Here is a 26,019-nt window from a genome sequence, read left to right on the forward strand (position 1 = left end):
AAAAATAAAATAAAAAAAATAAGAGATCTGATGATTTTCATTAGAATGTAGAAGTAAGGCCAATCAGACTAAAAATACAGTAAGTAAAGTTATCAAATAGAATAAAGTGGACTATGGATGTATGAAACTTGCCCCCATAAATATTCCATAAAATGTTATTCACTTTGAGAATATTGTTTCACACAACTAAACTCCCTGGTTGTTGTTGGTTGTTACATTGATTGATTTGTGAAAGCCATAAACTAGATGCATGTTCGTGTCTTGGAGTCTTTGCATTTACTTTAGACTGGGGAAAAAAAAATATCTGCAACAGAAGCTGAGGCTGCCTGCTGTTCTATTTAGACACCAAAAGATTATCAGAGAATGTAGATTTCATCAGTAAGTGTGCAATGTGCACAATTTTATAGGTGTAAAGTCTGATATCCCATGAATTAAAATAGTGCAGACTGAATCAGTAGATGTAAGTCTTCCAATGTTTCTTTCATCCATGTCCACATGCATGTTATCTTGCATTTTTGGAAAATATTTCTGCCTAGCGTGCAGAGGTGTTCTTTAATACACTCTTAAATATTGTCAACCCTCAAACAGTTGGATTTCTATCATTTAGGCGCTATTGCCATACTGACATTAATTTCTTTCTATTTTCCCGTTCCTGAGACTTCAGTTTCTTCAGAAGTGTCTTATGTCTTGTGTCTTACCATGTTTCAGAAAGACAAAAAAAACTCTGTTGACATGTTTAAGAATTTGTGAGGGTTTTTTTGTTGTTTATTTCAGATTTTAACCCTTTCACCCTTGAATAACACTTGAAATACACTGAGCTAATTCTCCATTCCATCATAAGCAAATGGGAGTGTTGTAACTCAGCCGTGTGTCTTCCTTTTCAACTACCTCGTGCTTTGTTCACCTAAAAAGACACGGGCACAGATATACCAGGAGGGCAGCACACTGTGTGGTGGCTGACGGCTGTTAGAGGCCGACCTTGCAGACCCAGACCCGTTTTCTGCTCGGACAGGGATCTGTACACTGCAGGACACTGGCAGCAACATTACAGCGACTCGGTTGTCGGTGGATGCTTCGGCACATTTACTGCTCCCCCTTCCCTAAGCTAGCTCTGCTCGCCTCTCGTGGAGATTTTAGCCGTTTGTGCACCTCCAGCAATAATTTTATCTTGTTTGTGGATTCCTTTGTGAACTGTTTGAAGCCTGAGATCTGCTCCCTTCCCCCACAGCTGGTGACATGGAGGGAAGCACAGCCTGGAGGCTGGGGCAGATTCTCCCTGCTGCGAGAGGTGGCAGATACTGGCAGTTCTGCATTCTCTTCATACCTGCTACCATAAAAAAGTGGTGAGGTTTTATAACTTTCAGTCTGAATTCTGCTTTATTGATTCCTTTATACCTTGTAAACACCGCAGTTAAAATATATTTTAGTAATAAATATTACATGGAAAGAACACAAGTAAATAAAAGACCTATAAAAGATACAAGGAATTATTAAAATCTTTGCTTCAGGTTAGCTGGGGCTTCGCTGAGCCAAGTTTCTTTAAGGCCTTTGAAAACTACCTTGGTGTAAAACAACACTTGGAGAAGTCGATCAAAGTCTCCAGACCTCTTAGGCTGTGTGTGCCCCAAAGTCCTGGCATTTAAAATTACATGGAAAGCCCCAACAAATCCTCAAAGGCTGAGGGTTGGCGATGGAGTTCCCTGTTTCCCTTGTTGTCCACTCCTCTTTCAGCAAGGGCGACTAAACAGATGTATGTGGTGACACTAAACGTGCCCTTCTAGTTGTTTGCTCTATTCACATAATTATTTTACTGTAGGTGGCTCTAAATATAGTAACGGGTGACGTAAGAAGGTGTGTTCGTGGGAATGGCATTGTGGATAATTGAATGCTGCAAATGAGAATAAATTATTTATGTAAAGGATATTAATGTAAGTGGGGGGGGGGGGGGGGGGGGAAAATAGCTGTGTATTTTAGGGAGAGCAAAGCACTAATCTTTATTTTTCAAGCATAGGTGAAAAGCTTCTGCAGGAGAACTACCGTGCAATTTTTGTGAGGTTTCAAAACGTATTTTAGAAAACAGTAAGGATGTAAACAGCCTGTAAAAACAGGGGTAGAAGCAGTTGCACGCGAGTTGTGCCGTGCTGGTTCTCGTAGCCTGATTTAGGGCTCCTGTGCCTGTCCCGCACCGGGGCCGGCCCTGAAGGGGGCACCACGCGGCGGTGGCTGGAGCTGGGTACGGGGCAGCTGCCCAGCGCTAGGGGGGGAGGGAAATTTGCTCAGAAAAGCCCAAATCGGTAAAAAGCCATTCCCGCACCTAGGCTCCCCCAGGAGCCTCCTTCAGGGAGCTGGGCAGATGTTCCGAGGCTGACCCCCAGAGCAAGCGTGTCCGTGTGAAGGCGCACAGATACAAGCATTCCGCGCAGGAACCATTCTGCTCTAACATCGAGCACCCCCCTCGGGCACTTCTCCATTAAAAACAACCCCAAAAAAAACTTCCCCGGGCTTCTGCTCCCGAAAAAAAAACATCCGAAGGAGCCTGAGGGGGGCCGGGGCCTCTGAGCGCCGCGAGTCGGCGGCGGAGCCCCCGGGGGCTGCGGCCGCGGCCCTGCGGGAGGCACCGGGCCGAGGGGCGGCGGGGGGCCGGGGGAGGGCCCGGGGCTGGGGCCGGGGGTCCCGGGGGTCCCGGGGCCGGTTCGAAGAGGGCGCCGGCGGCGGCGCGGGCTGACGCGGGCCGTCATGTGAGCGGCTCCGCTCCCAGGGTGCAGTGTGGGCCTGCTCGCCCCACCCCGCCGCGCTCCGTGCGGCTCAATAGGGGGAAGAAAAAAAAAAAAAAAGGAAAAAAAAAAAAAAAGAGAGAGAGAGCCAGGAGAAATGCAAGAGGGAGAAGGAAAAATAAGGCAGGAAAAAATCCTCCTCCCGTGAAGGGGACAGCTTTTGCTCGGGGGAGAGACGAAACGGGATTTTTTTTTTATTATTTTTCCCTTCTCTTCCCCCCCCCCCCCCCCCGCTGTTTGCTGGAGGAAGCCAAGAGGATTCAGCAGCCTGGAAACCTCATGTGAAAAATAAGCAGCAGCAAGGAGGAAAAAAAAAAAAAAAAAAAGGAAAAAAAAAGAGGGGGGGGGCTTGGATCGGAACCCCCCGGCGGCAGCAGGGCGAGGAGGCTCCGGCGCCCGGCGAGGGAAGGGGACCGGGGCTGGCGTGACCCGCTCGGGGGAGAGGCGAAGAGACGATTCCCGATCCTCCCTGCCGAGGCTCCGGGGAGGTTTTCCGCGCCTGGAGCCCGTGCCTTGGATCTAAAGAGGATTATTATTATTATTATTATTATTTTTTAATATTATTTTTTTTTTTCGGGGGTGGCACCGAAGCTGGATTTTTTCCCCGTGCGTGCGGCGCGGGGGGGGTGATTTCTGTTCCGCCTGACGGAGCCCGGCGGCCCGGCCGGGGGCGCGGAGATCCCCGCGGATCGCTCCGCAGCGGGGCCCCCCCGGGGAAAGGTGCGCTGAGGGGATCGGCGCGGGGGGGCGGGGAGGAGGAGAAGCAGCTGCAGCTGCCGGGGAGGAGGAGGAGGAGGAGGAGGAGGACGAGGAGGAGGAGGAGGAGGAGGCCCGGCGGAGCGGCAGCAAAGTCATCGCCATCGGCCCCCCCTTGGCCGGCTCCGGGCTCGGCTCTCTCCATGTCTCTGGCTCTGGGCAGCGGCCGCCACAGCAGCGAGTAGGGGGGGAGGAGGAGGAGGAGGAGGAGGAGGAAGAAGAAGGGAGCCCGGGAGAGTGCCTCCCTCCCTCCCTCCCCCCGGCAGCCCCGGCCGCCTCCCGTCCCCTCGCCCCGCGTCCCCTGCCTCCCCCTGCCCAAGATGGGCTGTTTAGGGAACAGCAAGACGGAGGATCAGCGCAACGAGGAGAAGGCGCAGCGGGAGGCCAACAAGAAAATCGAGAAGCAGCTGCAGAAGGACAAGCAGGTCTATCGGGCCACGCACCGGCTCCTCCTGCTGGGTAAGGGGGCCGGGGGGACGGCTCCTTCCCGGCCGGAGGGACACGGAGAGGGGGAGGACGGGGGAGGGCGGCGGGGCCGCTCACCGGCCCCCTGCCCGGCCACGGCGAGGCCGGGGAGGGGGGGGCGACGTGGGGCCGCCGGGCCCAGCCGTGCCAAGGCGGAGGAGGATTGGGGGGGGGCTCCGGGAGCCCCCCTGCGCTCACCCTCACCGGGGTGGGTGCTGAGGAAGGGGGAGCCCGCGGGGCTCCTCGGCTTGCTGGGGGCCGTGGTGGGGCTCGGGGAGAAGGTGTGGGGCGGCAGCCGGGGCCGGGAGGGCAGGTAGCGGGGGAAAGGCTGCGGGGCTGAGGGCTGCAGGCCGGGGCGGGCCGCGCGTGAGGAGGGCGGCGGGGATGCCGGGGCGGCGATGGGGAAGAGAGGGGGGGGGAAAAAGCGGGGAGAAGCGGGAGCGGCGGGCCCGAGGGGAACCTGGGAGAGAAACAGGGCAGGGCGCTGACAGGGGCGGCGGGCCCGGGCGGCAGGGAAGGGAAGGGAAAAGGGAAGGGAAAAAGGAAGGGAAGGGAAGGGCGGCCGCCCGCCTGCCCGCCCGCCGCGGGGCCTGCCCGGGGCGCGGAGGTTGGGGCGGCCGCGGCGGCGCTCGCTCGGCAGGCCCGGGGCTGCCCGCGGGGAGCGAGGTGCCGAGAAGGGCGCTGGAAGGCAGGGGAGAGGAGGAGGAGGAAGGGAGGAAGGAAGCCGGGGAATCCTTGCGGGGGACGGAGGGAGGGTGGCGGTCCCGGAGGGAAGCGGGGCTCGGGGCCGAGAGCGGCTGTGCCGGCCTGGCTGCGGGTACGGGCTCGTCTCGTCCCCCCCCCCCCGGTGGGCTGCTCGGGGTCGTTTTGGCGAGCCCTTAATTAATGGTAACGCCCGGGGTGCTCGCAGCCTTCGTGGGGTGTCCCGGCGTTAGGTCGGCTACCTGCCCTCCTGCCCCTCTGGGGGGGTGCCCGTGGAAAAACAGCCTGGGAATTGGAAAGGGGAAGGTTCAAAACCGGTGTCAAACAGGGAGCAGGAAAACATCTGGCGGGCTGGTTTTGGGGGAGCGTTTCCAAATCAGATGCAGTTACGGGATCTTGGCTGTTTCGGTCGCTCGGAGGGACTGCTGGTGAGCGGTGTGCGGGATTTGCAGTGTGCAGGGGAGGCTAGGCCTCGGTGAACTGACTCACTTCTGCTGTGAGACAACGCTGAAGGAAAAAAGAATTCTTGAAGGATGTGAATTTAGGCACGTCCTGTCACCGGTAAAATCTTTTAATTGCTCTCTGGAAGAAGGAGGTTTAACATAAATGGAGAAGTAACTAGAGCTATAGCAGCACCTGCAAGACTAAAAAGTCCGTCGGTGTTCCAGCAGAAGTCTTTGAACAGGATAACTTGGGCTTCGGGTCTCGGGGACTCTCACACTGTGGGATTTGAGGCTGAACATTGCCTAGATGCATAGAAACAATTTGTCATCACGTTGGTTACTTCTGTGAGACAGAAACCTGATGGGCTAAAGTGAAATTGCTCTTTATTTTCTTCAGTTCTGCTGACTAAAAAAATAGTTCAGATACTTGTAAATAAAATTCTGCAGATGTTTAGTGCTGGCTGTAAGATCATCTGTGTGTGTGTGTTAATGTGATAGTTCAGCTGCTGCAGTTTCTGACAGTGGCTGCAAGAATCGCGGGCACTCTGTAACAGACTTGTAAAAAGTGAAAGAGCTCACGTCCCTGTTATGTTGCGTTTACTGGCATTATGAGACACGTGGAATGGAAAAAAATGCTTTGAAGGTGCAAAGCAGTCTTAATATTTTCACGTCGTGTTCAGATAACACGAAAGAAGAGCTGCTAAATATTCTAGCGGGTTTATAACACTTTGCAGGCCCCACGCCTTGTATCCGTGCTTGCCTCTTCTGCTGTGAGTAGTCTAACTGAAATTAATGGAACTATCCTTGGTGGTGAAGTTAAATGTATGCATAGTTGTTTGCAAGAATAGCGCCATAATAAGCTGCCAATTATAGAAATAGATTTATTCAGAAATTTAGTAGTAATACTTAATTTTGGTTCACTGATGTTACATCTGATCCAAAGAACCCAGGTATGTCAATGCCAAGCTATGGGCATTTGTAGCAAAAGCAATCTCCCCCCTTTTGGACTATGTAACATAAAGATTTTGGCTTCCGATGCTTTTGGTTAAAAGGCATAATTTAAAGTTACGTCTGAAATGTTATTATTAATAGAAATATTTAGATAGCATGTACTACTATTCCTCAATAATTGGTAGTTGTGAGGTGGACCCAGTCTCTCATTTAACTGGGGATACTCATTCTTGATTAGTTTTTAGCCTGTCTTTATTGCATGGTGCAGTATGCCTGAAGGGAGAGGAAGAGACAGAGTATGCGCATTATAACAGTAGTTTAGGGGGAAATGGTGCTTGCATAAAGAGTTGTAGACAAAAACTGCTCTCTGTGTGCTTATAAACATCAGTCAGCAAGGAGAGGAAAAAGGAGTAACGTTCTGGTATTACGGTGGCAAAACATGCAAACAGGTTTTATGGAGAGAAGAGCAGGACTGCTAAGAATCCATGAGGGAGAAAGAAAAGAACGGAGAAAGCAGAGAGGAATGCATCTGTCAGAAAATGAACTTTGAAATATAACTGCTAAAACACAATTTTGAACACGAGGCTCAAAATGGAGGCTTGTGCTGTCAGTGTGTGCTAGCAGAGGCCTGGCATCCTATAAATACAAACTGTACCTCTGTGCCCATTCTGCCTCCGACATACGTGTCTGTTGTTGAGACATAGGGTAACGAGAAGAATAAACGAGAAGCCAGGAGATGCAGAGAAGAATCTTTGTAAATTCTACCAGGTTTTGATACTACTCTTACAAAAATATGTTTGCTTTATATAGAAAGCTATCTGGCAGCGTGGAGCAGCTCAGTGAAATGCTGCTGTTCGGATCTTTTCAGTGTGCGTGGAGAAATGGGTACTATAGGCAGATGAGTTACTTGCCCTGTGCATTGGCATCCATGCAGCATGGCAGAAATAGAATACGTCTACTTACGGAAAAGAGAGGAGAGTGTTTTTTGTTTTTAATTTTCATTTTTGTACTTCAAGTGTAATGAGGAAATTAGAAGAGAACTGTGGGGGGCAATTTGGAGCATGCAGCCATGCAAAGTGGTCTTAGCGTCTCGTTGGGTATGTGATTGATTAAGGGCATGTAAGAGGGGGTAGGAGGTTGCGTACAAGACATGGATTAGAGAAGGAGACTTCTGTAGCTTTGCGGGTGGAGGCGTAAAGAAGATGCCTTTCTTTTTCAGATGTGAGTAGCCATATATCTTATTCTGTGTGATTTAAGTTACCGTCTTAATGATTGGGAGGTGATGACTGCAGTCAAACATAAAACATTTTAAGGGTCTAACAAAAATGCTTCTGTTGAATATAGACTTCAGGCAGTCTTTCTCTCCATCATATAATGGTGATGAGGCAAGAAGATTTTGATGTTTCCTATCTTGTCCCCTATAAAATGTTGAAGTTTTCCTTTTTCCTTCCAGACATAGCAATCTGCTTTTAACGTTGACACTGGAAAAATGGACAGTGAAATGATCCAAGATTCAGATCTGACACATGACTTGAGCTGGGCATTTATTTTTAGCTACAACTGAAGTTTCCAGTGGCAATTATTTCTTTTTCTTTCACTTTTCACTCTTGCACCGAGAAAACCAACTTTCTCGATTTTTACCCTGAAGAAAAAATGATGTCCCTTCATCACTCATGCTTCCTTCTGAATTTGATTTACTTTCATTTTCTAGGTGCTGGTGAATCCGGTAAAAGCACAATAGTCAAACAGATGAGGATCTTGCATGTGAATGGATTTAATGCTGAGTAAGTACATTTGTTTCTTTTTCACTTTACACCTCACCATAGCTCTGTGTACCACACAATAGTCGTTAGTTCTGCTTTATATCTTGGTATATTTTCTTCTTGCTACTATGTCATGGTCTCTAGAATTTGGATGTGTAGTTTTAGATAAGATTAATAGACATTAACTTGAAGAAGTCAAACACCAATAATAAGTAAGAGCTAATGGTATAAACTGGTTTGTATCAAGGTTCAGTGTAGCTGATTTGATTACAGCCTAAGTTTTGTGTATTGTTTTTTTCTTTAAACTGCAGTTTCTTTCACAACATGGCTGACACTGATTTACCTCTGCTATAGTAGATTGATTCATACTGCTGTGAACTTGTCTCCCGTTAGTGCACAAAATGAATGCAGTTTTCTTTATTTAGAGCAAGTAGGGCTTTTGTTCCTGTATCTTCACAAAATGAGGCAGTACTGTGAATTTCTAGGGTAACTGGTCAGATCTTGTTTTCTGTTTGCTTGTTCAGATGTCTGTGATAAAACATGCTTCTACATTTTTTTCTTTTTATGCTTAAAGTCTGTTTAGATTTTTGATAGTTGTGAGGAGGGGATTGGCATTAATATAAGAAAAATGGAAACCTGTTCTTTGTCTATGAAAGATTTGTTTGCTAACTTCTCATCTAACTTTGCTAGGGAGTGGGAAGAGATTTCCTGGATGTTAGCTTTTGCTTACAAGCATCTTCATGTGTGTGTGTACCAAAACATGCTAAAGTAATTCTAACTGAATTAAGGTGTTGATATTTCAGAGTTTATTTTCTTTGTGTAACTTTTCTAGATGGTATGACTATTTTTGTCTTTCTCGTCCTCAAACAGTATTTTTGTACTAGCATTTTCTACTTTCTAGTCAGTGTAATTTATTTTGTATCTCTTGTCTCTTCGGGAAGATTAAGCTTTCACTAGTCTTTCAGTAGTTAATTCTGAGCTAAATGTTTAGCTAAGGAGCCTCAACAATACTTCCTAATCCCTAAACACTATTTCATGATAAGGTACAGAATCTGTTTGGAAGAAACTTCAGGCTGATTCATAATAAACTACATTGTGTGCTACGTGTTTTTAAGCTCCTCTTTCTAGGGAATATTTTCTTTTTTAGGACAACTCCTTTTCATAAGTGCCTGGTCTGACGTCCTGGTACTTGCGAGTAGTCTTCATTTTTTGGCTGCTCTCACTAATAAAGACCTCTTAAAAGACTTGCATGACTTAAAAGATTTGCATGAGTCGACTTTGATATAGCATCTCTCAAAATCTGGTGCTAAGTAAAGCATTCATCAATAAAAGTGGACGTCAGGGATCCTTGGCACCTTTAAAAATACCAATCAATTTAACCAGCACAGTTCTAAGTTTTCTAAGTATGCAGCTGCTGTTAAAGAGGTGATGCTGGTGTTTAATGAAAGGTATATTCCGTCGGTGGATAACTTTCCCAACTCTGCAAGCTGCATACCAAAATCTGTGTGGCTGGGATCCCAGGGGCCCATTGTACATAGCCTGCAGAGCTGGGGAGGGACTGGGACAGTCTCTGGGATTAGCAGCAGCATTGCATTCCTCGAGTATGTCACTTCTGGGTTGGAGGTTTGGGCTGGGCTGAACGTGCAGCTGGATTCCAGGGCAACATGGCAAATTTGGCCTCAGCAGCCTCTGCTGGCTTCTGCCTTCTCATAGCAAGGGATTTGGATTACCTTGCAGCCCCTATGCCAGCACAGCCCTGCTGCCAATCACGTAGCATACCCCAGTATGGGAGCCACACTTGAACTGCTGGGGAGCTGCACGCAGCTCAGGAGCCGCAGGTTGTCCACCCGGCAGTGTATTGTCTTGCAGAGGCCTTTGTGGGTAGTATATATTCAGGAACATTCAGGTATATTATAATCAAAATTAAGAAGCGGTAAATATAAAATACACAAGTTGTAATTAGTCTACTTTTTGGTTCTCGTTGCCAAAAACAGTAGATCAGTAGATCATAACATACTCTTTACATAGAAGGAGATGGCTGTCTTTCAGTGTTTTGAAGTTCTTGCAAGACACATTAGTCCTTAAATAACTGGCATTTTTCTTCAAAGTAACTAACTGTTGCTGTGCTGTCTGACTTTCCCTGATATCTTTTTTTTTTTTTTTTTTGCCTGATTCTTTCCCTTTCTTCCCTACTTATGTACTGGAAAAATAATGTGGGATTTAGCTAATGTGAGAGAGAGCGTAGAATTTTTTTTGGAAGGGTAAGAAAAGTGAAGCATTACTTCTTTTATATTCCAGGACCTTTGATAGAAACATTAAATATGCTTGCATACAACACCACACTTGATGTGATGGTAACAGCAGAGAGGTTGTAAAGGCCAGTATGCTGGAGGTGAAAATGGTCTTCAATGTTAGTGTCCATGTATATAAATGTAGTTTTGAATTATTCCTGTTGATGTGGCTTCATCGCGTGGCTTGAAAGAAATCTAGTTTAAAGTCCTATCCAAAACTTGTTTACCTTTGATTTGGTTGTCCTGTGATAATTGGTCTTTGAAGCAGCAAGAGGATACCTGCTGTGAAGGATGTCCAATGTGCTAAAAACAAGAGAATCAAAAGTTTTTCTTCAGTGAATAAACTGAATAAAAATAATTCAGTATTTCTTCAAATACTCTTAATTTCTGGTGACTGCACAGGATATCCAGTGCTAAATGCACTAGCTTCCTTTAGTGAATGTGGGGACTTCTTATTTGTTTTCTTAAGATTTTGCCTGTAAATAGATGAAGGGACAGCTGTCATATGCATTTATGTTAATTGGCCTTGTGTAGAGTTGTAGCATTGAGCAAGGCGAAATCTATGTAGTTCTACAAAACCAGAGGAATTTCCTTTGGGATTCCAGTCCTTGATCACTTTAGCTAATTAGTTATTTAAGGAAATGTATGGAATCGAGTGTTCCAGGTAATTAATATGCTTAATAGTTAACAATGCTAAGGTGAATTTAAGGTGGTTAAAGTTTTAGCTAAGTTAACTACAGTAAAGGCTGTTTTTTAAAAAAATGTTCCTTTTATAAACTGTAATTGGGTTAGAGACAGAAATATTTCTTCTGTGCCTGTTCTGAGGGTGGCGTGTGGCAGGTAGGAGCACTGTGACACTGGTGAGCAAGGCAGAATATTGGAGAAGCAAGGTGTGGTCTACAGTACGCGTTGTTCTGGAAGGAGTTTTGGAAGGGCTTTGCCCACTTGCAGCACTCGCAGAACAGCTGAAGTTGGGCTCACTGTTGACTGACGTATTCCTGCAGCAATTTCGTAAAGGACAGGAGCGTGCTTCCAAGCATTATTCTTCTGGTGTGCCTAATCTTTCACATAGAAGAGCTGCCTTTTAAGCATGATGAAGATGCCGTATCAACCAATTTTTCTACTCTTTGCGTTACTGCCAGCAACAGGGCCCCTTGTGATGTAGAAAGGGTTTAAATTTGGCTCGTAATAGCAGGAAGCCTGTGACTTCCCTTCCTTTCCTTCCCTCCCTCCTCAGCACTTCAGCTGTCTTTTCATGAGGCTGTTCCAGAGGGATAGGTCTCTGCTGTCGCGTACTGCATTTTGTTAGCATCCACTGAAAAGGTGGAGCTAAAATCTTCTCTTTTTGACTGTGCAGAAGTTCAGGTGCTAATCTATATGAACCAGAAAGGATTTATAATGGAAGAGGGAAGGCAGGAGGAGTAAACAACGTAGTTGGTGAAATTAGTGTAAATGCATAATTCAGGTTGAAGAGAGGAAAGAAAAACCTCTTTTCTGTGTTATCTGGGGAGTAGGGCTCTTAGCTTCTAAGATGATGGCCTTTCACTGACTTTTTTGTTGTTGTTTTGGTCGTCTTTCCCCTCTGTGATCACTGTGGGTTTGGCTGACAGGCTCTAAAGATAGAGCATCATTGTCATGCATGATTTTAGAAAGTGGGAAATCAGCAAGGGTAATAGACAATTCTGAAGTGTCATGGGAAAAACTGGGACAAACAGAAATATTTAGATAGAAATAAATTGTTGAAATGCAACTTACGAAATTCACTATGGAGACTGACAAATAAGGGGAATATGCCTTTGTGATTAGTAAGTGTGGTTAGTATTTAGGATTCAGGAAGTCTTGAGGTTATAGGGGACTTTAAATAACTATTCTGAGCCTCAGTTTCCCAAATAATGATGTATAATGATGGCCTTATTTCATAAACTGGTACTGTGAACTGCTGAACAGGAGTTTGTGGATTTATGAAATCCATTAACGGTGATGGTAGAGTCAAAACTCAATAACTTTATTTTCAAGAATTGGATGACAAATATATTTGCTTTTCTCACGTACTGTTAACAATTATTTTGTCTTAGTACTAAAATTAAGTAAAGCAAGTCAATTCTTAAACTTTTGGATTTTTTTTTTTATCCTTTTCAAATATATTCAATAGTTTGGTGAGGAAGGAAGGGTAGACATTGATGCTTTCAAATCTTTTCTGTATACATCTGTTCCACTAAAAATTGAACTGCAGTACTGTTATGTCACATAAACCAGTAAATGACATTAACTAGGGAGATTGGTCTTTTATTAATCTCTTTGTGACTGAAATGATTCCTATCTTAGTAAGTTTGCTCTTTTTCTATCTGACTCTGTGTTTTGTTTTCTATCTTTAGTCATTTTGTGTGTGTGAATTTAAAGAAGGGAAGTTAATGTCATGATTGAGAAAAAATATATAATATTTATAATTAAGTCTTTTAAAATAATGAATTCCCTCCTAATGGCTAATGTTAGTTTGTATACACGAGCATTGTTGCCCTATTTTTACAGTTCACTTAGATTTGTGTACCAATACTATGTTTTTAGAGTAGTCACATCAGTTTCTTGCCAGGAAACAGACTTTACCGTATTTTAACCCTACTAGCAATAAAAAATATGTATTTTTTTGTTTGTTTGAGTATCACTGAAAAACTGGGAGGAGGCTTGGTATGTATTTTTTTTTTTTGCATCGCAATGGATGTCAGGAGGCTTCTGCAGATTTGAGTCGGAGAGCATTTCATTCTCAGCTCCTGCTCCAGGACCCAGCTGGGGTGTCACTGTGCTGGAAAAGCTGTGTGTACACGTCTGCCCAGACCACGCAAAGTTCTGGTCCAGCTGAATGAGTAGTTACTGGTTTTGATAGAAATTTGTGCCACAGACCGTAACGTTAAGGTGTGGGCGGAGAGGGGCAGAGGATATGTAGTTCAGTCTATTTTAGGTCTTGTCCTAAGAACTGGCACAGTTGTGTGAGTGAGTTTTGTCAAAAGTCAAGACTGTACCAACAGTGAGTAAATACTATAATTTAGAACTGAATCCTTCATACATGATTTGGCATGTAAAGGGACTGGCCAAAAATACAGCAGTGGCTTTATTTGTTTTGAGGTTTAGATTTGACAAAAGCTTTTTAAATATGCATGGGCAGCTATCAACGTAGCATAGAGAGCCATATAGTTGGTTTTAGTGAGTTTGGACAGTAATGAGTATGAAGAGTGGAATAAGCATGGGTGATGTAATCTGAGAAGCAAAAGAGAAAGAAGAGAGTTTAGGACTTAACTAAGTGGAAAACATCGTGAATGGATCTGGGAGGATTTGACTTTTGATGGTAGCTGTGGGATTTTACCCATTAGTTTTGGTTTAAAAAAATAAAGTAACCCCTCCATTGGCTGTTTACAAAGCTTGCAGTTTCTCTTCAACGTCTTCGAAGCAGAAAATAAACTGTTTTGTGGGTAGTGGGCTCTGAGCTCAGTCTGATTTCTATAACGTGTTCTGTTTCTCCCAAATCTTTTCTGCAATAGTCCCAGTCAGCAGTTCTCCCCGTGGTACCGTAGCTGTAATGGTATCTCCTGTTTTCTCCAACTGATACAGTCCTTGTTCTAATCTATGTCCCTGATGTTCTCTGCAACACTGGTCCTTAAATACTCTTGGATCATCCTGTCCTTTATATTCTTTTTATTTTTTTTTTCTGTTTTCTGCTACCTGGACGGAAGTCAGCATGTGCTGTGGCTTGTTTAGAACTGCATGCACTCATCCTGCTTTCCTTCATTGGAGCTCTAATTTTGGTCTCTCCTCTACTCAGCCTCTGATTTCCACTACGGGAAATTAATTTTTGCAACAGCAACTCTGTCAATCTTGGTTGAAATTGGACAACTGTGTCAGAGGGACTGAGAGAAAACAGCTAAAAAACACTTCTGTTACAATTTTGTAAGTGTCCTTCCAGAGTGCTAGATGAAGGCAGACATAGCTAATGGTCTGAAATATAATCCAGCAGGCATGCATCGTGCATTTGTATATTCGAGCTGCCTAAGTTTCATCTCTGATGAAGAACTGAGATACATAAGTTGTTCACCCCAATCTTGGTTGTTCAAAGCTCTCAAGTTGAAATGAAGGAATTTCCACTGATGAGGGATTTTTTTTCTGTAACTTTAATCCTTATGTATCAAAAATAATATGCCCTCTATCTGACAATTAGATTTACTAAGAAATTGAGATTCAAGAGTATTTAGAAAATAGTGCAGGTGTAGCACCAGCTTTTAAATGTTATTTCTACAACTGTACTGTAATGTAAACATATAGTTAATTAGAATTATTTACGGAAGAGCTTGGTTACATAGAAAAAACAATGCATCAAGGTACGTTCTTGACAGCTAAGGGACAAAATTACCTGCTTTTTTAGGAATGTAGTAGGGGAATGTCACGATGAGGCGTTCTGTTTTAAGATGTTTGTTATTACAGAAGCATGAGAAGGCTTGTGACAGTGTCTATTAGCTACTTGTTGCTGACTATATTCTCCAAAGGGCTGTTTAATAAGTCATTGTGTTCACTTGTCTTTTTAGTTAAGACACCAGAAAATAATCATCTCTCCCAGCTGCACCCTTCTAGCCTCCCAGGAGTGCTGAACTAATGGAGCAGGCAGAGGTGTGCAGTATTTCCTTCTGAGGTGCGCTGCAGTCCCAGTAGGTGTTACATCTAGCCTTGAATGGCAACTTAACAGCTAGCTGAGGGATTTCCTATTGCCTTCTTAATCACTGTGATTTAAATACTCCAGGCTTGTCTGCAGCTCTGTGTGTGTAGATACCATTTTGTTTCCTTCAGGTTAAGATATTATAATTCTGCTTTGCTATGATGATTTCTAATTAATACTAACATTTATGTTACATGAAATGCTGAAAGGAAGCCAGTATTAGCGAAGCAGGTTTCCTCCTCAAGTTTGTAATGAGAAAGGACACCTTGCTCGTATCTTGTTTGGTTTTTAATTTTTATTTTTTATTAGGCAAAAAAATGTCTAGTGGGACACTAAGAACAGTAAATACACCAAACTGGGGAGTATCTGTTTTTAACCCTGGTAACTTAAGTTAAAAATAAATATGCTAGCTAAATTTGAGTTATTGTCATTGCTGTGGAAAAATTAAAACTTTCATTTCAAGAATTTTAATTGCATAACAGTGATTGGCATGGCTTTGAATATATTGTATCGCTTTCATGGTTTAAGACCATTTAAGATAAAGGTGAAAGCTTATAGTGGGATTTTTTTATTTTATTTTTTTTAATAAGGAAAAGATCATTATCACAAGGACATAGCCATTTGCTGAAAAAAAATATTTTGTACATTTTACTTCATCGTTTTGGTTCTCTGAAATGAGAATATAACAACTGTATTTTTCATGAGAAAAAACGACGCACAGTGCGAAGCTGAGGAAATGTTTTTCTCGTTAAATGGATGAGAAAAGGGGGAGAAGAAACGCTCCCCAAAGTACGAGGGGCTCTCAGGGTGCCAGTAACACCCTGCTGCAGGCGGCTGCACCAGCCCCAGGCTGCGGGCAGCTCGGGAAGAGCCAGCCCCCCATCCGCTGTCCTCACCTGCACTTTCGGAGGTCAGTGTCAGTAAGGATTTTAAGTTAAATGTTTTTGCTATTTTGTTTCATTGTAATTTATGGCAGCCTTGTTATGCAACTTACTGGAAGATCTGCTTTATGGGATTTTTTTTGTTGTTGTTGTTAAATTTCTATGGAGTAGGAAGTTATTAAATTTTCAGTAGTGGTTTTGAAGCCTACTGCATTATATGCCTGTAAATTAGATGCAACTTCTTACTTCTGGTATGTAAAAATGCTTAATACTGTTTCAAAATAGTTACTCAGAGGAACACGTTCTGCTTAGCTGAACGTTGTAGATAAAAATACAGTTTATAACTGGAGATAATACAATCATGTACATAAAAATAGCAAGCGTAATTATTTTGCCATTTAGTTTTTTTGAATTGAAACTGGGAGTGAGCTATGTCACTGGACTCTAGTTTCAGGGAGCCATTGGGAATTCAGGATGCCCCGTACTGCCTCTCTGTTTTGCCTTCACCTAATTGGACAGTCTTCATTTTATGTAATTGCATCTTATGCAATCATATGTTTACTTTCCTTATGTTTATCACGGGAGAACTTCATAGTGTCCTGTTACCTCAATATCTTTTTGCTAGCATTAAAACGTAAAGTGCTAGAAGAGAGTGTAAAAAAAAAAAAAAAAAAAAAAAGACTGAGTTTGCTAAGTTTGTTAAAGCATTTCTGATTATTTTGTACAAACCTAGGACCTCTTACCAAAAAAAAGGCAGTGTACTAGTTAGCTGTTTTTTCCACATTTTTTTTCAGACTTCAGAAACCTAGAGTTGTCTGAGAGAGGGAGAGTAGCAGGGAAGGAGAAGGGGAAGTAGATGCAAGTGGCAGTGGTAGATGATGTCCATATGTAACATTTAATATGCACATATTATTTTTACAAAAGTGAGGCCTACATAGATTTATCTCCCTTAGACAGAAAAGGAACGTTATACCAATTTGGTCTTAGAATAAAGTTTTACATGTCAAATCGTACATTACTTCTCTCTGGAGTTAGCTGGAACCAACTAAGACCTCTAATTTATAGATCCCTTCTGACAGTTTTGGAAAAAACCCATAGGACAATATGAAAACAATATGAAAAGTTTTACTTCTAATAATTTGTTTAAACACCGATTTATTACTGAATGCAGAAAGCAAAATGATGCAGTTATGTAGAGAGGGCAAAAATATTCTTTTACTCCGTACAAACAAAAAAGGAGGATGTACCCATCCTATGCAATGCTGAAAATAGAAAAGGAAGTTTAGAATTTGTGACAAAGGCAAGTATCAGGAGCATCTGTTAGAATATAGATATTTTCAAAACAAGAATAAATAATGGACAAGAATCCCAAAGGAACTGTGCAAGAAACTATGGGAAACACTAATGTTAAATTCTTTATAATTCTTAGAAAAAGGGAAGTGATTCTGTTCCTTGAAGTAAGAGAGTACATAAATGCTTGGTATCAACTATGGGCAGGTTTACTGTTTTTTTTCTTTAAATTATGATGGTTTCTTACAACCAGGGTGTATAGGGAGAATGTCATTAATAGCATAGCTGCATATCTAGTGAGATGTTGAATGCACAATCACATTATATTTTAATTTTAAAAAATTAATTGTGTGGAATTACCAATGTATATATTAGAGCAATTTAAAAGCTGGCTTACTGATAGGTCTCAGCACGGTGGTTAGTAGAGGCAGTGAGGGGGACCACTGCTTGGAAAGCCTCCAGGGAACTACTGGTTAAGTATATAAAGTCATTCCTTAGATTGTTGGTCTGATTCAGTCTAAAACCCCTCCCTGCAAAGTGGCTGTAGTTAACACTGGGAAGGTCAGGTTACTCTTTATAGGGTGATCTGAATAACATGTTTAAAAGTTGTACTTCATAAATTTGTTTTAATACAGCTGAATGCAAGACAGTCTCACAGGAGTCAGAATGTAGATTTTATCTGTAAAATTGGAAAAGGCCTTGGAAGTCAATTAGTTAGTTAGGGGAGTTTGCTTTCTTGTGGCAAAAAGACAAATGTAGGCTTGGATGTATAAAAAAGGGAAAAGTGAAGCATAAGTAATAAAGTGGACTTCAACGCTGATAAGAATGTTATTAAAAAGGTATATCCTATGTCTGTACTTTATGAAGGATGTGGAACTACTGGGGAAGGTTTAAAAGAAGGACCCCAGGAATTGCACAGGGTTCATAAACAGGATGTTTATACGTGATTTCATTTACATGTAGAGGTACTGCTATGTGAGAAAGATACCAAAAAAAAAAAAAGATACGAGTGAGATTTAGTTCCTTATCAGAAGAGATACGTTAATTGAAATAATTTGTTTGGATGAGAAGGCCTTGCTTGAGCTCTCTTAGAGAAACATAAGTCAGTATTTTTAAACTGACTTATGTCGATTTATGTCCGGTGTATGGAGATGCAGCTTTTCTGCCACAAGTGTGCCTGCTCCTGGTGGCTGTTCTGGCCTTGGAAAACAAAAAGCCTATCAAAGATCGGACAGGATCAGAGGTGATGTTGGAAGATCCTCTTTTGTGACAGACGGGTTGATTCTTACTCACGTGATCCAGAGAAAATTCATTGAAGAGTTTGAGATAAGAAGGCAACTCTTTCACTAGGAATTGCGTAGTTGGAGTATTTCCACTGCCTGCTGCATAAAGCTTTTTTGACCTCCTTTGGGCCTACTTTTTCTAATTGGTTTTCTGCCATTGTAGGAGTCTTGGGTGCTCAGTATCATCTAATTTCTTGCTCATTACTTGTGCATAGCACGGAAAAAAATTGGGACCTTCAGGTCAAAATTGCTTCATTTGAAATTTCAACTTGATTTTAAAGTATATGGAGAAGCACTGCTGCCTTTGGTACACCAAAAGGCAGTCTGAAATATGCAGTTACCCTCTCTGGGCTAAAAGTTTACCAAATGTTTTTTCTATATGTCAGTGTTCCTTGCTGTACCAAGCCCCTCACACAGGTAAAAGTCATCTTCCATATAGGCAGACATAGATGTCCCTGAGGAGCTGGCTTAATGGATTTAGTGAGACTCTGTGTTTTGAAAGAAATAGCAAAATTTCACCTTATTGTGGAAAATTCAAATTGGTACGGTTTGAGTGCATTAGTATCTCTTAATGAAACCAAATATAGTTCTCTTCAATTCCATTCATTCTGGACCTTATCTCTCTGATGCATCTCACTAGTTGCCAAGCAACCTCAACAGTAGTTCTGCACATCCAGCAGCATTAAAAAAAAAAAGAAAAAAAAAGTGAGTAGTTGTTGCTGAAAATAAGATGCTGTCTGATGACATGAATGAAGAGAGTTATGAGAGAAGGAAATGGGGAGTGGCAAGTTCGGAGCTGATGTTCTGAAAAAGCTAATAATATTTAGGGCTCAAGCAGTGTTTGTTTTTTTTTAATTTTGAAAGCACTTCTTAATAATCACAAGATTATTAAATAAAGAATATTTTTTTTCCTTTCAGTGAGTGAAGTACAATTATGTTTATGCTTCACAGAGCACAGGGCAGGGTTTAGTCCCAAGAGGGCTGGAGGTAGTTTGGTATATGGGTTTATTTTTCTGACCTATATTGACTTCAAGTGTTTCTATCTAGTTGGACTGCAAATTAACTGAAAGGTTTTGGAATATTTTTGTTCATGTGTTTGCTGATACATAGACATCACCATCCATTCACTTCATGCTGATGCACCTACAGTGTATTGAATTTCATTAAAATATTTATCACCTAAAAGGCCTTCCAAACAAGAAGTATGATAGATTGTGCTTAGGTCTTCTATTACTTGATAATGCTGCAATGCTTATTGCTTACATATATTGCTTATAGAGCAATAAATAGAGCTTATTTTTATATTCTGTCTCTTGTGTGAAATGTGATCTGAGCAGCAGACAAGCTGCCATAGCCAAGGGTATGACAATGAACATGAAATCTGACTTGCAAAAATGATTCTGGTTTTGGATTTTTAAGTTTGCATGATAGATTCAGTTCCATTCAAAAAGAAAACTATATGTATTACACACAGACAGACTACAAAAACACTGTTGGGGATGCAAAAAAGTTAGAAGGTGCTTGGATTAAGATTTCCTTAATTTGAGTTCAGATCAGAATACCATTGCCTGTATGGAAAGGTCATTTTTAATTCTGTAAGTAACTCCTAAAAAGCAGTAATTCTAACTGTTTTTAAAGCAGATTCTGACATTGTGAATGCCCAGTTTTCCTTAGACACAGTCTGGAATAACTGAGTTGCGTTATCACACACAACAGCAAGTTAAGTTATCCCACAAGTTTTGTCCAGAGGACTGTTGGTCCCAGTCACAGGCATTAATGCTTTGCCTCCCACTATTTGTTTTTTTTTTTTCCTGAAGGTGCTGGTCTTAGAAACAGGCTTGTTCCACTTCTGGATGACAGTAGTAAAAAGGGATGTGCTGCAAATGAATCGGAAATGATGGGATATCAAGTTCCTGGTTTTATTTATATGCAAATGAGGATGTATTCTGAATTGCACATTAATTGTCCAAGGAAGAAAAAAACATGTCAGACATGCTTTGTGCATAGGGAGGCTTTTATATGCAGGGTATTTTGTGCCAAGTCTGTGTTTACACACTGAATGTCCACTTAGGTGTTTTTGTCAAGAGGCTTCCATTTCACCATCGCTCAGGATGAAATGAACACGATGAATCAGTGCAGTATAGGAGGCATTTTCGCTGTGTGATGCAGATAAACACAACAAATGAACACTCAGCGTGCAAATTCACAGCTTATTGTTGCAAGGCAACTTCCTGCTCTCCTGCTTCCGTAGGAGTGTGAGATGTTTTCAAGGGAGTTTGATACTTGAAGCTGTCATTGAGAGGACATATATATTTGGAATTATAATCTGTATGTTAATTGTCTGCATCACAGACCCAAGTGAGTGCATGCCTGAGAAGAGCTGTTTTTGCCTTACACGAGGTGGGTGGTACATTACCCACCAACTGCAGTCGCAGTAAATTTGAGTCAGCTGGTGATAGGTTACTTGGTGCTTTTCATGTGTGGGCTAAAAACAATACTAGATAATTCTAGGTTAAAGGATAAATTGAATTAATGAAGGCATACAAAAGAAATACACTAGGAAATGTTTAAAACGTAATGAAAAAAACGTTCCAGTGTATGTGATATTTTTACTGTGTTCAGTGCGTAAGGTTTATTTGTGTTGGACTGAAAGTTCTTTTGACATGCTGCAGTTAATAGAGGTAATTTACAGATAGAAAAGGAGTGTGTGTGTGTGTTGTATATAAATAAACTGTTTTGGTGGTGGTATTTTTATCTTAATCCTCTAAGAGAAAAAGACCGGTCCTAGTTGATGCTTTTTTTTTTTTTTTTAATGCATAAAAAGCATGAATTTTGGCAGCTGCCTTTTGCCTCTAGGCTTCTAAGTAGGTTTGTCTGCACAAGATGTGTGTAATTACTCTACATATGTGATATATTAGCTGCTGCATCAGTATTGCCATGTAAACTTGGTTACCCTTTTATATATGTATGTATTCTCTGTATACCTAGTTTTAAAAGGGTAAATATTATAAACTGGTTGCTCAAGAGCGGTACGCTATAAAAAAGGTAATAAGCACATCAGTAAACGTGTTGAAGGTAGTAATAAAACCATGCTATAATCCACCTCCCAATTTATTGAACTCCAACTATTGTTATCTGTGAGAATTAACTGCTGCATATTGTGTGTTAACCCCTTGTTTAGTAGTTGTACATGCAGTGGTACTAACTGGGACTGCTGTGCCTTAAACTTTGGTTCAAGCAAACGTGTCATCTGATTTGCTAGCATTCACTGTTTGCTTGTCTCTTTCTGCCTAGATTTTGTTTCAACAAAAAAGGACACCCAGTTACTTTGTGGCAAACATCTTTGTCACAAAAGTTAATGGTGTTTTGCAAAATTAAAGTAAATACATGACTTAGTTCAGGTTTTTCTTCAGTACATTGAAAATAATAATACTGTGTAAAATGATAAGCGTTTCATCATTGAAATCTGTTGTGCTTGGATTAGTGTTTTTTTTTTTTTTTTTTTTTAAAGAAGCTTTTAAGAAGCTTCATTTAACAATATTATAAAAGTGGAATTGTGTGTAAATGTCACAGGACTTCTGAATTCTGTAGCTCTGTTGAGGAAATGTAGGGAATTTAGATTTCTTGGAAGACAACCTGTAGGATCCATTGCAGTTGGTGCATGTGAATGCAGTTGTTCAATGCACACTGGTGCAGATGGAAGACCCAAATAAATCTCCATTCAGAAAAGGCCTATTTAGGACCTCGCCACGGCCTTGTTTCAGGACTCAGTAGCAGCTTATGTGCTGCACAGGTGAGCTGTGCATAAGCACAGTCAGAGATGAGCATCCAGAGCACCTCTTATGTACGGGGCCAAGCCAGAGCTGCGCAGGAGAGCAGCAGCAGGACCAGTGGGATGCCCTTCCGATCTCCCTTAGCTTGTGCTTCAAAGCATTCGTGTTGTGGGTGGGTGATACTCACCTGGATTTCCTCATGGGTCTCCTGTGCGATGCTGGGTGTCAAGGTGTGGTTTTGATCACTGCTCTGGTGCATTGATCGATTCCTAAAGCAGTTTGTGTGTGCTTAATGTTTTCCGAGAGCTGGGTTGTGCAAGCTCGGGAGCGCGGCTGTAGAGTTTGGAAAGCTGTGTAGCGGATGTATGATGGTAAGTGAGGTGAATAATAAAAGATTGATTCTCAGTAAGTGTAAAGACTTGGTTGAAGGTTTATGTTTTCTAACTTCAGAAACGCATTTCTTCCTCAGTCTTGCAGAAGGTGATTGCTTAGATTCAGAAATGTCCTACCATGTCTTCAAACTGTTGAGGCATTGGAAGTTGTTAAGAGTCCAGCTTTTCGGCTTCAGTTGTCTGTTGCCTTGGCATGGAGTGGGTTTTATACATGCTACTGTAGCCAGTGTCCCTTAATTCTGAGAAGATCTTTGAAATGGCATGCAATTATCTTTGAAGTTTGGATCTCATGATGTCAATGCAGATATGTAGTAAAATATTCCTGGGTGTGGCGATGCTTAATTATTAATGACTGAGACTTGGGGCATTTTCTGAATATTAATGCTGGATCTGAATGTTGGTTGCTTGTGGTGAAATTACTACCCAGTTACTTATTCTCCCCCTCTCCTTTTTTATTGATTGTTCATGGAGAAATGCTAAATTCAGAGTTAAGTCAGGCAAGCATTTGAAGTATTCTCTGAAGCATAGTGTTAGAGACAAATGCTGTCACTGCCTTCATACCTTACACATTGCATAATTATGTAGTGTAAAAATGGTTATTTTAAAACTTTTTTCCCAAAATGACTTAATATATAGTTACACAACTCAAACTGTAAGTTGTCCACTGAGATTTTTCCCTCAGATTGCTTTGTAAAATGAAAGCATTGTTGTAGGATTGTAGTTTTGAGCAATGAAGCTGACAGAGAATTTGCTCTAATTGTGTAATTGCCACCAAGGGTACACTGATATGATGCCACACCTTGGATGTACTTTAATACTTAATCTACCTCTTAGGAAAGGTTGAAGATTGGCTAGCTCTTGTCGGTACAGTGCTTTAAAAAAAATAAAATAGTCATAAACATTTTTATGACTAGGTTTACACGATTTGTGTTTTTAGAGAAATGTATCCTTCCATTGCCAACACCAGATATTAATAACCTGCTAAAATACATGACTTGAACATTTCATAAATGCATTTGGAGCACACTATATATGCAGTCAGCTATGTTACGTTCTGTAGGAGGTCTAAACTCCTGAGAAGTCTTGCTTAACCTTTGTATGAAAGCATGTAAGGAGATGCCAGTGAGTATCGTTATGCTCTAGGTGGATTGATACAGTTACCTGATTTCCAGGTAGTAGATTCATACAGCTTTTCTGTATATTGCTTGCATGTGTTGAAAAGAGCTTGTGGGAATAAACTTGGCTTCACTTTCTGTTAAACTTGAGAAAGAGATGTTATTATTATGGCTATAATGAACATTTCAGAGGAAGACCTTGTCTTTCTGGCTTTATGTTAGCAATCAGTAAAGTAGGGCTTATTCTTCTTTTCTTGTTTTCCCGCTGCTTTACAGCAGCTCTCTTATCATGTACCTCCCCCCAGGTACATTCCAGCTCATTCTTAAAACAGAAATAGGAAGAAGCAAAAATAAAGTTTGAGAGCCGCTGTCTTAGAAAGTTGACAAACAGAGGAAGAAACGTGTCAGTGAGCTTCACTGTGTTGCTGTAACAACTGAGGTGAGCAGCACCCCTGACAAGATAGGCAGCTGGTATTGGTCATATATATATAAAGGTGCAAGCCAAGGACAAAGGTTTTTGCTCTTTACTAAGGTATGACCTTTCTTTTTAAAAAAGAAAGGTGGGGGACATACTGTATTTCTTCACTCTTTTTTTTCCCTCTCTCTTGCCCTCACCACCCTATCTTGGGTCGTACTGCTTAACTGAGAAGCAGTGTCTCTTATGTAAGTGTAGAAATGGCTTACGAAGTACAGTTTATATGTCTAATAAAGAGTATGTTTCAGAATTTTGCAGATACTGATGATCACCCCCAAATTATTTTTAATTCTTTTAATCAAATATGTGGTACTAAGCAGACATTTTCTCTAACGTAGTGGCAAAAACATCTCAGTCTGCTCAAAGCTCCAGAGGGAGAATTTCTAAGAATCCATGCTATGCTCCATTAGGTGGATGGTTTGCATAGTCCATATCGTGTCTCAGAAATGGCACTTCAGAAGGTTAGGGAAAAAATGTAAGGAAAAGATTCACACTGCTTCCCGTTTGGATCTGTTGCCAGGTTCTGCCACTGGTGCTTTAGGAACTCTAAGATTCATAACAAGTTTTGAAGTTGTCACATTCTATATGTTTTTCAGTTCAGTTTCCCCTGTAATGTGAAATAAAAAGACTAATGCTTGAATTGTCTTAGCAAATCTTCTTTCTCCTTTAAAGTTTCATGTGTTGCCTTTATTTTATTTTTTTTTTCCGTGTCATTGTCTGTGAATAGAATGCAAATGTTGCAGATCAGTTGTGCTGCCTGGTTAATACCTCTGCATTGGCTGGAATGCCACCGAGGGCAATCACATTCAGATAGGGCCAACTTAACTCTGGTTTCTCAGCACTTTGGGTATGTTTTTGTTGCAGCAAAAGTAGTAGCTGGTTGGGTCAATAATTATGCCTAAGTAATGCTGTTTAAGTAATTTGCAATGTAATAACTTCAAGCAGTATATACATTCTCCTGAGGTTATTTTCTTCAGCTGTGTGTAAGTTTCTCATTCAAATAGTATTATTAATATTTAAGGGACTGTATGTTGTGAAAGTAATTGGACAATTACAGTAGAGCGCTATATATTATTTGATGTGCCAAGTATCATCAAATTATATCTCACATACCTCTTCTTGTCCTAACATTCTAATTTATTATATACTGTCAGTACAAACTATATCTTTTTTTTTTTTTTTTTTGTTACCATTTAGAAATGTCAGGTCAGGGCCAAGACATGATAATTGTGCCATTGTCATAGTTTGACTTAAATTACAGCAGTATAACTTCCCTTTTATCAGGGGAAACGATAATAAATGTGCTTATTCAGGTATAATTAATTTCCAATTTTAAACATAGTAAAAGGTCATTCTTCATACTAGTTGAGTCCAAATGCGTGTAGATGTTGAGTACAATAAAGTGAAACTTTCTTCACTGCCTCTCTTGTGACTTCCAGACTTCTCAGCAAGCATGGTTTGGAATTTTTCCAGTTAATTTGTGTTTCATTGGAGAAGGCTAATCTGGATCCACAATGTTTGTCTGAAACATCATGAGTTAAATGAACCTTCCTGGTACTAAAGGGCGGGTTCCCTGGAAGTCCAGGAATGGTGGTAGATTGCTCGGGACAGGAGTCTTTCAGTTGGGCTCCTGGGTTTGCAGGCACTTACAGCACCTTCCAGCACCATCTCATTCAGCATCTATGGCTTGTGGGTGATATTCTCAGCTTTTAGAAACAGAACTTTCAAAGCTGATTTAAAAACAAAAAAGTTGCATTTTACCTGATATTTTTTTCATATCAGTATTTCAAACTTTCATTTTGGTGGTCTTTGTTTTCTATTTGTAAAGCTGAGCAGTTGTTCAAGTCTTCTCTAGTTTTATACCTCGTGCTTAGGTTTGCTTAAAAGGGACTGAACAGTCAGTGAGTCAGGTTAAAGATGCTCTGTGCTCAGTTTGAGTATAAATAACTCCACGAGAGGGGAAGGC

The 26,019-nt window shown here is 41.6% G+C and overlaps 1 protein-coding gene across 3 annotated transcripts in view; it reads left to right on the plus strand.

Annotated features, from left to right (window-relative positions):
* GNAS (GNAS complex locus) overlaps nt 1-26,019 on the plus strand; it is a 150,312-nt gene that overhangs the window by 49,763 nt on the left and 74,530 nt on the right. Inside the window, exons 1-2 of one of the 3 annotated variants that reach the window (XM_068700072.1) lie at nt 2,795-3,989; nt 7,803-7,875. In XM_068700072.1, the coding sequence (XP_068556173.1) occupies nt 3,851-3,989; nt 7,803-7,875 (212 nt within the window). In that variant the 5' untranslated portion in view covers nt 2,795-3,850. Of the gene's footprint in view, nt 1-2,794; nt 3,990-5,279; nt 7,313-7,802; nt 7,876-26,019 lie in introns of those variants that run through there. The other 2 variants (XM_068700073.1, XM_068700071.1) reach the window with 2 other exon arrangements.

The sequence above is a fragment of the Anas acuta genome, chromosome 16 (genome assembly GCF_963932015.1).
Source record: "Anas acuta chromosome 16, bAnaAcu1.1, whole genome shotgun sequence".
NCBI lineage: Eukaryota > Metazoa > Chordata > Aves > Anseriformes > Anatidae > Anas > Anas acuta.